A 14,716-nucleotide genomic window follows, 5' to 3' on the forward strand; every position below is an offset into this window, starting at 1 on the left:
AGTGGCAGCAGCACTACACTTTCGACCAGACCGAAAATGACTCGGGCCGCGTGCCAAAGGATTCGGGGATTTCATATCAATTTCTCATGAAGGCGCAACAGTTGGGGCTTGCTGCCGTATATACCGCCTGCCTGCCTGACTGCCACTGCCACGGTTGGCTTGCAATTCGAGCACACGCAAACTTTTGCCAGGCCAGGCCGCATGCACTCTCGCCGCGTTCGAATCGAAAAGCCCTCGTAATTCAAAGCGCGGCCCCTTTTGTGCGCTGCAGCACGGAAATTCTTTTACTTGAATTTTATTTTACAGCTTTATCGTTGCTCATTTTTTCGCAGCTCGACGCGTTTCGTCGTTTCCCTTTTTTTTCCCCCTTTACTTTTTTTTATTCGAGTTCGCGACTCAGCAGATTTAAACTACTCCGAGATTCATCCGTAGTAGTAGCAGCAGCAACTCGATATTCGGTTAATAATTTTTTTTTCCTTCGGCGTTGAATGAAAAATGTGTATATGCATACGTGACAAGTGTGTGTGACGCATCGAGAGCAACGCGATAAAAATTTAGCCAATGACCAATCGGTTATCCTCGTTAAAGATCGCTCGATTTATCTCACGCAGCAAGGCTGCATTTTGCTGCCGTTTTATATCGCTACTGCGCATTTCGATTCTAATATCGCGACGAACGAATGATTGATTTAAGAATTCAATCGTTCGAGAGATAAAAAAAAACGTACTTTACCAATTGTCTCTCGAGCATCTAGATTCTCGCGCCTGTTATCGCCGCACACGTAATGATTATTTTCTCCGTACAAGGGGGGTGATACGCGATGCGCGATTCCTTGGGAACGATACGTCCATTTCGCAAGCGCCCCTCGAAACGGAAAAGGAAAGTGTGCGGTGTGCGGTGACGGAATAAGGAACCGGAACCCATTCCTTCGAGTATAACAACTTCCTCGGACGCGCCACTTTGAGGTCTGGCTCGCGAATCTAAAGTGTGCCCCCGTTGATATACACACCCTCGCGCCCACACGTCGGACATTTCGACAGGCCGGTTATTCGCGCGCATCCGCCGCACGATTGATCTCTTTCTTGCGCCTCGAAACTCGGAGCGATTATCATTTCGTCGTAACGTTATTTCCAATCCGAAACATTTTATAACTTTTGCAAATTATCATCCAATCTTCGTGCCAAGCCAGCCGAATCCTTCGTAGTTTCGAGAGAGCCGCGCGAAATTATGAATAAGTTACGCGCGCTCGTTGACCGTTAGCAATTTACGTTCAATCGCCTCGTGTTTGCGTCGCTCGCGTTTAATCTCAAAAAGGCGCGCGTAGCCAACTGCGCTGCTGTATTATACGTCGTGTCGGGCGGAAGAAAATTTTCTCGCCCGATCGACCTTAAGCTCGACAGGCCGTAAGCGCATTTTCGTGACGCTTGGCTCGGACCATTTTTCGCGGGACGTCGTCGTCGTCGTGCCCACTCGACGACGACGCCACATCCTGTTGAATGTCGCCTATAGCTGTATATATGTATAGCCCACCACCAACGCTGCTGTATAACTTCTCCTTGCCACGCACGTCGTCGCTCCATATATATACCGTATATAACGCGCAACGTATTCAACGAGTAATTCCGCACAATAGAGCTTCTCGGTGTGCTTGCATAATTTTCTCGCTCGCACAGCTCCCGCGAGTCTCCCAAGAGTCAAAGTTTTTCTTTTGAAATTTTCCCTCGCTTCAGTCAACTAGCCCGGCTGAGTAAATCGTATGGGCGCTCGTGACGCGGATCGTTGTTATCGCTCTCACTCTCTCTCTCTCTCTGCGCTCGAGGTAGAGAGAGAGAGAGAATCACATTTCTGAATAAGCCGGCGCGCAAGAGCAGCAGCAGCACCGCGAATGCAAGTAAATCAGCGAAAAAAAGCAGCGGCGAGCGATCGATCATCGACGCCGAGCAGCGCGGCGTATAATACATCGATCACGCAGATAAATTGATTGTATAATAGGTCGCGAGCGAGGCTTCATTGTGTGTGCGTGCGGTAAAATAAAAGTTAACGACCGATTATTCAGAGGTGACATTCGGCGCGCGCAAACGGAATCTACCCACCGGGTCTAAATGTCGCGTGATCCGCGCGATTGAACGCGGTACATATACCGATCGACGAAGCGCTATGACCCATATTATATTACGGGGAGGATTTTCCTCTTTTACACACGCTTAAAAATAGACCCCGCGTGCGAATTGCGTTGCGATACATCGAGCGTGGCCACGATGTATTATACGCTTTTCTAATACGAAACTTGGCGCGAGCCGATATGTATATGGGTTTTTAGCGAACTGTGTATCGAGTATCGTCGAGCGCGTGCACATCGATCGCCGATATATAATATACAAGGAGGACAATTTGGTTTCGCGCTGCGTTTAATAACTCGTGGCATTTGTATAACACACTTATGCGCAGGGTCTACGTTTCCGAACGCCCGAAGCGATGCATCGGCATATATATACAGAGCTCCGTGTATACGCGTAAATTTGTACATTTACTCGTACAGTAGTCCCATGGCCGCCTGCGCTATATATGTACTAAAATATCGTCTCTCTCTCGACGTCGTCGTCGTCGTCGAGTTCGCCGCGTGACAGCGCGACTGCGGCGCGTACATAGTTAGAGAGAGAGAGAGCAATTGCGAAGCCCCGAAAGCTCGCGGCTAGTGTATGCACACATATATACACACACGATGTGTCAATGACACGTGAGTGACGCTGTCGCGATCCGACGTTTTGGCCAACCGTACACCGAACCCCAGCAGCAGCAGCCTTCGTCGTGTACACTGTATTATATACACCCTACGACCAAAACTCGAGCTCGTCGTTATATATATGTACCGAGATGCTCGATTTAACCAATATTATGATCCACGCGGCCACTTTTCGTCCGCTTGATGGATGTGTTTCTGCGTATACATTGACTTTTCTGTTATTTTTGCGTACGTTGATGCGACTTACATTGGATAAATTGACAATTGCTATATTGTTTGTGCCACCCGATGTCACGAAATGTCTCTTTAAACCGGTTTGTGCTTAGTCGATTAACTCGAATCTCGGGTATACGCGATAAGAAAAATGACATTGCTGGACAAATAATAACTTTTTTAAATTACCATATTCTAATATATACATTTGAAACAAAAATATACCGAATATACATTTTTCAATGTCAAAAATTGTTATTGATTTTTCGTTGTTGCGAATATAATTCAATTTATATCCTCATGAATATGGTAAAAATACATCGTTCGAATCAATTGCACAAATCGCAATAATATAAATCAATCTCGAGTGTATGTATGCTATGCTACACGCACGCGAGATGTTTTCAGTTTTCGAACGACCAAACGAGTCTCTCGCGCTGCTAAACAGTTTGACGAATGACAAAGTGCTCGCTGCGGCGAAAATGGCACGTATGGTATGCGAGCTTGCGCGGCACACACACACACACACACACACACACACTGTGAAAACAATCTCGCGCATCTTTAGGCAGGTACTTGAGCTGTACGCAAGGATAGCCCGGGCTCATAAACGCGCAGAGACATAATGTATAATGCTCTTCCTCTGCGCCTAGCGAGAGTGTCAAGCTTTCTCCACCTCCTCCTCCACCTCGTGCGGTACTTACTCGGCGAAATCATAATAGGCATATTCGCGAGCTCGAAACGTTAAAAAACTGCTACGATCCGTCGTAGGTTCAAATTTGCAGCCGCGCGGCGCGAAACGAACAGTAGTAGCGTGGCGAGGAGGACTCTGTGCGTGTGTGCGTGTGTTACGCCGCAGCACAGCGCGATTTGATTTTCACCTCTTGGCTGCCGGTGCTTTTCGTTTTAGCGTTACAAGGTATATAGGTAGAGAGAGAGAGAGAGAGAGAGTCGTCTATTAGAATATGCTGGCAAAGGCAAAATTTCGCCCCGGTACATTTATATACAGCGGCGCGAGGCACGCAGCAGTTTTCATGTGCTCCTGCGCGCGAGATTATTATTGGCTGACGGCAAATCGACGCGGTATATGCGCTTACATATATAGTAGTAGTGGTAGTGGTAGTACACGCGTAGCGGCGCATACATTCCTTCCTCTTGGGAATTTTAACGTCTTTATAAAGAGACCGGCGTAACGCCTGGGCGCGAGCATATGAAAAAGAAAGCGAGTATTGTAAGCTTATATGATGGCCTTTATAGAGCGAGAAAGAGGGAGAGAGGCGGAGGGAGGCAATGCGCTCGGGCTAGTATGCATTTAAACGGGTGCATTATCCCGGGGGCTATCATCGCCTTTAACTCGATATGGACCATTTCTGCGAGGGCTATATTATTATCCGTAGTGATTCATGCGTCTAGCTGCGTCAACGAGATCGCGTCTGTTTCGTGTGGCTGGCTGGGGCTCCTCTTCCTCTCATTTTCTTTTTAGGCTCTTTATCGATTTATTCGGGCTTGTCACCGAGTGTCGTTTTGTTTGCTCGCGAACGCGCGCGTACACACGGTCGTGGCCTCGTGTAAAAGCGAAATAATCGCGCGAGCCAAGCGTGGCTTTGACACATCAGGCCGCAAACGCGAATCAAACGATCCTCGCGCTGCTGCTGCTGCTGCTGTCCGCGCGAGACTCGACAACGCGTATAATAATGTGTGTATAGGCTCCTCCACAACTCGTCCACCTGTACGTCAGCTAATACATGAATTTATAAGCGATTAGTCTGCGCGCGGCTACTATTTTTTGAGACGCAAGCGCGACATGATATTATTATTACGTTGTACGGCTGCAGGTATTGTGTGTAGATAAAAAGAATGCATACTGTAATATTGGCGAGGCGTAAAAATCGTATTATCTTGTAAGTGTGTATGGCTGATTCTCTGTGAAATCGACGTTTGCCATTGGGCTTAGCGGCCCAGTCGAAAAAAGTTAACGTCCTGAGAAGGCTCTGTGATGTGCTCGAAAGCGAGTTTTTACGTATTTTTACGCAATAAGGGTGCAGTTTTAATAATTCGCAGTACTGCAGTACATCACTGGCTAGTCGACGGTAGAGGGGGCAAGTGTCGCTAAGAAGCTATCATGATCGCGAGGTTATCTCGCCAATGTGCGAGTAGTGTGTTCAGTCGTTAACACAGAGCTAAATTCCTGTAGTAAACGAATATTTGCAAATTGGTGAAATCGAGGTACGTTGTTGGCTACACGTGGCGGTTAACCTCAAATATTTCCTCTGAATACATTCAATCAACGAAATGAAGGAAAATAACAGTGCCATTGTTAGGTATGACTTTATTTTGTGTTATTCTGCTATGATAGTTTTTTAAGCGATGTTTTATAAAATTTGTAATCATCAGGGTGAAGAAAGAACCAAACGATACATGGTTAGATACAGGTGACAATAATATTTTCGATTCGATGGACTTCTCCGAAGATAAAAAGTTTAAAACATTTTCGTGGTATGATTTGTCGGTGAGTTCTATGATTTGACTAATTGCTTGGTTGGTCTTCTATCAAAGATTATTTTATCATTTTCATTTTAGGCAAATCATATAAATGAGGCCATGGAGTTACGAGAAAAATCAGATGAAAAAATATTCATAGATGTTGAGTGCAAATATGTGAAATGTGAACTGCCGTCTCTATCAACGAACAGCTACAAAACTGAGGATCACAGTTACCCATCTATTATGAAAATAGAAAATCAAATGCGGACCCATTATTTCAACGATAAAGATTTGATAATTTTGATAAAAAAAGGATTCGATTATGAAAATAATTGCCAATTTTCACTAAATTCAAAATTGGAACGTGAAAAATCAAAGAAATTGAAAATATTTGATATGAGAACTCGAGCTAAATTATCTTGTAAGGGTGATTTGTGTCGAAAAACTCATAAACGAGAAGCAAGTCCAAAAACACATAGTAATACGAAACTTAAGAGTATTAGAGTAAACGAATGTGAAATTTGCCATAAATCATTTGACTACCAAAGCCATCTCAAACGTCACGTCAATGCAGTACATGATCGGAGTAGACCATTTGAATGTGATATTTGTCACAAATCATTTGGATACCAAAGTCAATTCAAAACTCACATAAATTCAGTACATAATCGTATCAAACCCTTTGAATGTGAGATTTGTCAAAAATCATTTGGACAGAAAAGTGACCTCAAACGTCACGTCAATGTAGTACATGATCGCAACAAAACCTTCGAGTGTAATATATGTCACAAATCATTTGGACAAAAACATGATCTCAAAATTCACATAAATGTAGTACATGATCGTAGTACCACATTTGAGTGTGATATTTGTCACAAATCATTTGGAATAAAAAGTAATCTCAAAAATCACATAAATACAGTACATTATAGGAGAAAATCTTTCGAATGTGAGATATGTCATAAATCATTTGACTACCCAAGCCATCTCAAACGTCACGTCAATGCAGTACATGATCGTAGCAAACCCTTTGAATGTGAGATATGTCATAAATCATTTGACTACCCAAGCCATCTCAAACGTCACGTCAATGCAGTACATGATCGGAGAAAACCTTTCGAATGTGACATTTGTCATAAATCATTTGGATATCAGAATGTACTCAAAAATCATATAAATTTAGTACACGATCGAAGCAAACACTTTGAATGTGAAATTTTGCTGTAAATCATATGGTCGGAAGGAACATTTCAAGATGCACATAAATGCAAGTACATAATCGCTGCGAACTTTTCGAGAGTGATATTTGTCACAAGTCATTTGGAGAAAAGTATAGCCTTCTAACACACTTAAATACAGTGCATGATCAAATAAACTTTTTAAATATAACATTTGCCTCAAATTACTTTGACAAAAAGGTATCTTTAAAGTTCACAAGAATGCAGTACATGATCATAACAAACCATTTCAATGTAAGGTTTGTTAATAATCATTTGGATATCAGTATAATTTCAAAAGACACATTATGACGGTACATGATCGAAGCGTACCATAGGAGATTTTCTTCGATATTTGGATACAATAAAGACTTCTGCAATCTCATGAGTACACTGCGTAATTATAGAAAATGTTCCACATAAATAAATCCTACAATTACGTGAAGAACAATAAATTATTTCAAACTGTTATCAGTATTTAATTTTTTTCCTGATTATTGAAAACCTATTTCCCTTTATTGCATTAACGAAATATAAACAAGTCTTCCAAAGTATCTGCTTTTTCTTAAATTTACTCTGGGCTCGAGCCAGGAATTTTTCAAATATTAGCATTGCCGATAGATTTCGAAAAAATCTCAACTTTCAGCCTGCGAAAAGAGCGATGGACGGTCTCCAAAAATGTTAATAAAACTTCGAAGAACGTTTTGTAATGACATTAAAAAAACAACGAGATTATGCATGTCAGACGTAAAAATTTCGATTTCACAAAGAATCGTCCATATGCATATAGGTGTAGCCTGCCTATAGCTGGCACACGCGTATTATAAAAGCACACGCGGAAAAGTAAAAAAATAAGCCGCGGAAATGAGGGAAAGAGAGAAAGAGAGAGAGAGAGAGAAGATAGCGAAGGAAATAAAAGCACGTGGTTGGGGGGCTATAGGTGCAGCTATATAGCGCGCGCCAGGCATACGTTCGTCGCCAGCAGCAGTGACGCTGCCTGCACGGAGCCATAGGACGGTATAATTGTAATGGAAACCACGGGGGACCATACGCCTGGAATAATAAGAGGAATAACACACACGTACACGCATGCTACACCGCTATACATTTATATACGGGTGCGCAGGGGGCGAGGGAGGGAGGCAAATGTACGCGATCCTATACGCGTACGAGAACGAGAGAAACGGCAGCAGAGAGGTATAGCGAGTGTGTTTCGTGCTGGTGTGTTGGGGAGTCCTCCCGTACGTCGTAGTCGTCGTCGTTGTCGTCATGCTAAGTCACGTTAATGCGATGCAAAAACCAGGTTAAGCTGTGTACGAGTGCGCCAGCGTGTATCGCGACCTCGTGCAGCAGCAGCAGCACCGCCACTATAAGTCGTATATCCCCGCACACATATACACATTGTCGCGTATCCAGAATATGGAATTAAATTTCGCCAGAAATTCACTTTTTCGCGTCGACGACACGACTCTCTCTCTCTGCCTGCCTTCTTTCTTCTTTTTTTTTGCTGGCTCCTATCGAACTCCGAATGACGCGCGCTCGACCGCAATTGTTATTCCTTTCGCACGCGTGTGTCTCGTTCTCTCCTCCACTCGTATACATGACAAATTTCTCTCTCGATTCATGAGCTTTCGATGAGCTATACTTTTCCTCCTGGTGCGTAAGTATTACTCGGGCTTTATAATCAGCTCGTTACATGCCATTGGGAAAATTCAATTATTCGTTATTAATGAAAACAAATTAGCGTATAGGCGTATATGGTAGCGCTGGCTGTGCTGTGCGGTATACCATGCGGCTGCTCTCTGGCTCTCTTTTTCTCCAAGCACATATATATTGCCGAGCACGCGCTGCAAGTTTCTTGCAATTAAGCGTGTAACTCGATGATCGTTAATAACGAAGAGAGAGAGAGAGCGAGAGAATCCACTTGCCACCGCCACCAACGCTGCCGCCGCCGCTGTGTTTTCTCTAATAAGAGGTTTTTTCCATTTAGTATTTTCGTCACTATACGATATAGAGCTGCTGCTGCTGCTGCGAGCTTGCAGCGGAAAAACGAAAGACCGAAAGAAAAAGAGGCGCGAGCGCCGGTGTAATACCGCGCGTGAATTTCCCTCTGGCCTCGATATTGCTGCCGCGGCCGGCTCCTCCTCTCCTTTCTTTCCGAGCGCGCGTAATAATTAAGAGAGTTTCAAATGAGTTGTTGTGTGCGCTAATCGAAATATTTGCGAGTAAGGTATATAGCGTACAGTGCGGTATACTCGCTCGCATCATTGGTTTTTACGTCGAACGAAAATTCAAATTTCCTTTTTTTTATGGTTTTTACTTTTTTTTTTTTGGAATATTTACAACTGCAAATTTCATGGGTTGTTGTACTCCGGCGGCTTAACGCCGCGTGACTTTTTTCCTACCTTAGTACAATATTTTTTATACGTTTGTATATGTATAATGTACGCGTATGGGTGCTTGCGATTCTACCTGGTGCGTAATAAAATCGCATAAAAAGCTCCAAAGCAAATTATTCTGATGCTTGTCCGCACGTGAATTGCTGGCTGCTTTGCAGATGGCATATTTTACCCTCAAATATGCGTGTGTACGCAAGATGTGAAAAAAAGTATATGCCTCGTTAATTTAATACTGTTGGAATAAAATGATTCGAAAGTTGATATTTCGGTTGAATAATGCACTTTTAATATTTTTGAAGCGTGAAACGCACACCAGGGCTACGATAACGCCTCCTCTCCTACCAACGACATAAAAAAAACAACATTTCCGTATTTTTATTTACTGTTGTTATGAGGAATTAAATTTCAACAAATTGGCTTGTAATGTGAACGAGGCCACTATATGTGTACAGTGATATTTATAATTAAAAAAAAAAAGAGTTAACCTTTTTCGTTCTTTTTTCTCTGCCCCTCAGGAATGGAGGCCATCATGTCGGAGTTTTTCAACGACACGACGACTGCGTTTTATATAATGCTCATAGTGTTTGTAGCCGATCAATACGACGCAGTTTGCTGTCACACTCAAATTACCAAAAGACACTGGTTGAGGTAAGCTCGCTAATTTTTTTTTTCACTTTTAATTTTTGTTTTGCCTTTGAACTGCCGACTACAAGGTTCAAAGTTTTTTTTATTTTTTAACGTCAAATACACATTCTAACTACGAATATAAAATGAAATCATATCATACTCGGAATGCCTAATCAAACCCGGACCGGACCAGTGCAAAAACTCTCTGCAAATTGTTCACGATAAAGAGCGAACTACTTTATTTTTACTAAAAATGCATGCATAAATCACAAGTTAAATATTTAAAAAATGTTTTTATCAACCCAACAATTTTGAGCCACTTTTTCCCCCAGCGCGAGAGAGAGCTCCATTTATTTATACACGCGTATTTATAATGATGAAAAAATGACGACTCCGTCTTTGAATCAAAAGGAGGCAAGCAGCAGCGTTGCGCGTCTGTTGAAAAAAAAACGCCGGTAAGTCCAAGGGCAGGTTAAAGGAGATCAGAGGAGAAGAGATGAAGAATGTCGATGCTAGCGCTTCTGGCTTGTCGGAGCATTTAATTAAGAGGGATAAAAGCGGTATTAAACGTTAAATCTTAAAGACTCGAAGCGCAAGTGAGCTTGGCTGCTGCAAGCACACCCCCTCGCTCTTTTTATGTATTTCAGCTCCTCTCTCTTGCTCGATAGGCTAAAGTTAAAACGGTCAGCGACCGCGTCTGCTCTCTCCATCTATCTCTTTCTCTCTTTCTCTTTGCTTGTAAAATTTACTTTACACTTTTTTGCGGTTCGTCAGTAGGATACTCGATTTATATCACGGAAAATATTTCCAGTCGAAAATTCACTCCTCTCTCTCTCTCTCTCTCTCCCTGCTTCTCGTAAATGCTCTTTGTAGAATATAAATTTTGCGCAATTCGCAACAAAAGCCAAGTAATATTCCGAGAATGTTTGCATGCACTTGATGTATTACGCATCTTGCATAAAAGTAAAGTATCTTGGAATTCTCAATCATACATGGATTTCAATTCAAAGCATATTTATAACGTATCTATGCAGAATATCAAGATTCTATATAAATGCCTGTGCAAGCTGCTGCGAGCTTCGGTATTGCAAATCTATTGAAAGCTCGATAGTTACGAGCGTGCAAATTGTACAAAAAAAAAGTTGGGACGTTTATCGCGATACATATTATTTTTCTCTTTCATTTCATCTTTGCACTTTGTGACACGCGATCTCGATGTGCGCGCGCGCGCGCACGACCTTTTTATTTCGCAGAAATCATTATTGGCATTCGAACTTTTCTCTCTCGTTTTTGCGAAACGCGAAAAATATATTATATTTCGTTATCATTTTTTCTTTATTACCCGTATATACGTAACCCATGGACAATCGAAAGCCAGTTTTCCTTTGACGAGTATATAGCTTTCGCGCTGTGTGCCAGATGAAATTAGAATCGCCACCACAGCGCAGTCTAGCGCAAAGTATATATACGGTATAGATGGCAAAACGCAGAAGCGTTCGGAATTTGTTAATCGTTTCGGAAAGCAAACTTTTTTGCTTTATATATCAGAACCACAGCTCGCGTACACCTACATGTATACACAGACACACAGACACACACACACACAAACAACGTATTTGAGCTTACAATTTTGTGTTTTAAGTTTGGCAAATTTTCAATCAGGTAACTCTGAGAAAAGTTTTAATGAATGCATATCGGCGAGCACGCGCGCGCGCGCAAGCACACACAAAGCTTTATACCGGGAGCCACTGTCGATCAGCCAAGTCGAAAACGCTCGCAGGCACGACTACTATACACGATGGGGCGGGCTGCTGCTGCTGTACGCGGATATCCCATTTTAAAATGTTTTCCGCGAGGTATCGAGCTCGCGCGCGCGAAATTCCGCATCTTTGGCAGGTATAATAATATCGTGTAGCATTTTTCGGGAAAGACCGACTGCAGGGAATTTATCCGCGCAGCAAAGATGCTGCTCGGTCGTCGTCGTCGGTGGAAGCATATTTCACGGCGAGTCGAGCTTTGACAAAAGCTCCGAAATCGAGATAATTATACGTCCAGCGACTTGTAAGGTCTCTCTCTCTCTCTCGTCTATATACACAATTATTTCGCGTTAATGAATATTCAAAAGCAATTTGATCCTCCGAGCTAAAAAATGCAGCAGCAGCAGCAGCAGCCGGACGTGGCTGACGCGCGCTACATAAATGAGAGAAAGTACGCACCAAAATAGTTCAAAGGCGAAATAGTCCTTGGGAATGACGGCTGCGGGGGGGATGGGGGATCGCAATCGAAGCTCTCTATCTATCTATCTATACTATATATTACGCGAGAGCAAATCGAATAGTCGTCGTCGTCGCGTAAGCATCGTAAATCGAGCGCATAGACGACGACGACGACGACGCGAAGCGACTTAGAGCTTCGGCTTCGGGCTTTCCCAATTAAAAGCAGATGACCCGCACTGATGACGACGCGGCGCGTCTATATATATACGCCTCGCGTCGACGAATGCGACTACGACGACGACGACACCACCACCAGCAGTGGCTGCTGCTGTTGGCAAACCCAGTACAGCTTAACGCTCGCTGTAATTCTCTTTCGAGCTTTCCTGCGGCTATATAATGCCTTTTCGGTTCTCGAGTGCAGCAGCAGCAGAGTATATACTACGCCCAGACGACTCTCATCTTGTGGGCGTGATGAAGCGAGAGAGTGAGAGAGCGAGGAGCGAAGAAGAGGAAGCTATACACAAGCTTCGTGCTAATACGTTCGCTTTAAAGCGCGCGCGACTGAATTGATATCGACGCTGTATCAGTGTCTCGAGCTGCTGTTGCGGCTGCTGCTGCTGCGCACAGAGACAAGAGAATACCCCTTTTCCACCGTCTTTTTCGTTCAAAAGGTGCTAATGCAAGTTTTGTTCTTTTTTAGGGAAAGAGTTATTTTCCAAATATTTATCTCCTTCGGTGACTCGCGGCATAAACTCGATCGAGCTTATAATTACCGAAACGTCGATGCAGCGAAGCATATTTTACGTCTCTCTCTCTCTCTCTCTACTCGAATCGTCATTGGCTAGGAGATTAAACGATCACGATTCGTACGAGTCTCTCCGAGGCCATTATATTTCGTCGAGCGAACTCGCGACGCAAATGTGGCGTGTATAAGTGAATAAAATGATAATATCTTGACGAGGCGATTCATGAGCTTGTAAAGCGGCGTTATACGACCGTATACTGCCGCGCTCTCTTTCTCTGCAGCATATAGTAGTAGTAGTGGTAGTGGTGGAGTCCGGCTGCTGCTGCGAGCTTTTGAAACGTCGCGCATCAAAACTTATCCTTGCGCTTCTATTGCGGCACGCGCGCGCGAGCACTGCATGGTGTGCGGGCGAGCTTTGGGATTGTTTATAGAGAGGCGAGTCGTCGTCGATGGAAAAGCCGATACTCGTCGGGGAGAAAATCGATATCCGAACGATGGCTCGGATCAGTTGCAATTGCACTGCTGGCTAGCTGTGCTGCTGCTGCTGCACATAGAGTCGTATATATATACGTATGTACGGACACGAGCAAGTGCGCATAAATACGTTTGCTTGTGTGTGTGTGCGTGCATATGGATTTGTGATTTTTATAGGCGCGGACGAAAGATTAAACGTGCTCGGCGGCTTGTACACTATCAATTTGCCTGATTGGCCTCAATGGTGGTGGTGGTGGTGGTGTGGCGATGGTGCGGGGCGCAATAGCAAAGAGAACTCGCGCGCGCGAGAGAGGCAGAGGACACAGAAGCAGAGAGAGAGAGAGCGAGAATATATACACTCTAGCTCTCTGTGCACACTGGCTCTCTCTCGCGCGCGCACAGGGGACATACTTATGGCTGATACCTAGTCGTCATTGCATTTTAACCCCCTTTTTCGCTCGATAATCCGCGTTTCGATGTTTCGGGAGAGCAACCCTAGGCAGTTTATTTATATATTCGGCATATATATGCTTGCTTGCGCGCGTGAGCTCGCCCCGGCCATCCGAGTATATATCCTATACACTTGTGTGCGCGTGTATGTATGTGCAGTGCGTAAATCGCCTATACTACGGCCGGCCCCGCGTACGTATATAAAAATTTATCGATCGTCCGTGAGAATTTGGCCTTTATTTCGATCAAAAGGATTTGTGTGTAGCGCTTTTAATGGCCATAATTCGTCGCAGCGTGTGGATGAGCACGTATTTTACCTCGCTCGCTCGTTCTCTCCCTCACTCTCTTTTTCTCTCTCGTTCTCTCGCTCTCCATCGAGCTTTTCAAGATTTCTCTCGTCCATATATATGCGAGGGTTACGTACGCGCGTGTTGCGCGCGAGAACCGATGCGCAATATTCTTCGTGCTTCAGGTTCTCGAATTAGCTAAGTCGTCTCATTGATAATTGAAAGTATTACATGGGAGAAATTTGAGACATTCTTGAAAACTGTGTTTTACTTATATTCTGATTCTGACTTTTCCACTTGCAGATTTATAGATAAAGGCATTAGCCATCTAGTGGCGAAGGTTGGAATCAATAACGAGCAGTAATCTTATTAATCGGAAGAAATATACTTTCCCAAAACCATGCTTCTTATATGACTTATGCTCTTACTTTTACTTTGACACTTGCAGATTTATAGATAATGGTACTTGCCACCTGGCGGTGAACATTGACTTGAATTATCATTGAACTTTCAAGAATGTTTTGAGAAAATGCTTGAATTTGAGTATAAATATTTCAATGTCCATGATTGCATGGTCATTAATTTTTTTACAGTTTATGTAAAAAAAATCAGTAATGATAAATACATGTTACACAGAGATTTCACGTAAAAGTACATGTAATTAAATTCAATACCTGTTACTTCAATATTAATGCCTGAATTTACATTGAACCTGCATTAAATTCAAAGTTTTTATAAAGTTTATGTATGGTGCTCAGGTACACATAGACGTTACAACAGTTGCTACCATTTAATTGACAATGAGCTATAATACGCATCGACGGCTAGACTGAAAGTCTGTACTTTAGATCGCAGAAGCTG

At 43.3% G+C, this 14,716-nt stretch overlaps 1 protein-coding gene across 9 annotated transcripts in view; it reads left to right on the forward strand.

Annotated features, from left to right (window-relative positions):
- LOC106652910 (membralin) overlaps nucleotides 1–14,716 on the forward strand; it is a 68,090-nt gene that overhangs the window by 19,381 nt on the left and 33,993 nt on the right. For all 9 annotated transcript variants that reach the window (XM_023459238.1, XM_014372082.2, XM_014372079.2 and 6 more), the window contains exon 10: nucleotides 9,572–9,704. In XM_023459238.1, the coding sequence (XP_023315006.1) occupies nucleotides 9,572–9,704 (133 nt within the window). The remainder of the gene's footprint in view (nucleotides 1–9,571; nucleotides 9,705–14,716) is intronic.

The sequence above is a fragment of the Trichogramma pretiosum genome, unplaced genomic scaffold (genome assembly GCF_000599845.2).
Source record: "Trichogramma pretiosum strain Unisexual culture from Peru unplaced genomic scaffold, Tpre_2.0 scaffold58, whole genome shotgun sequence".
NCBI lineage: Eukaryota > Metazoa > Arthropoda > Insecta > Hymenoptera > Trichogrammatidae > Trichogramma > Trichogramma pretiosum.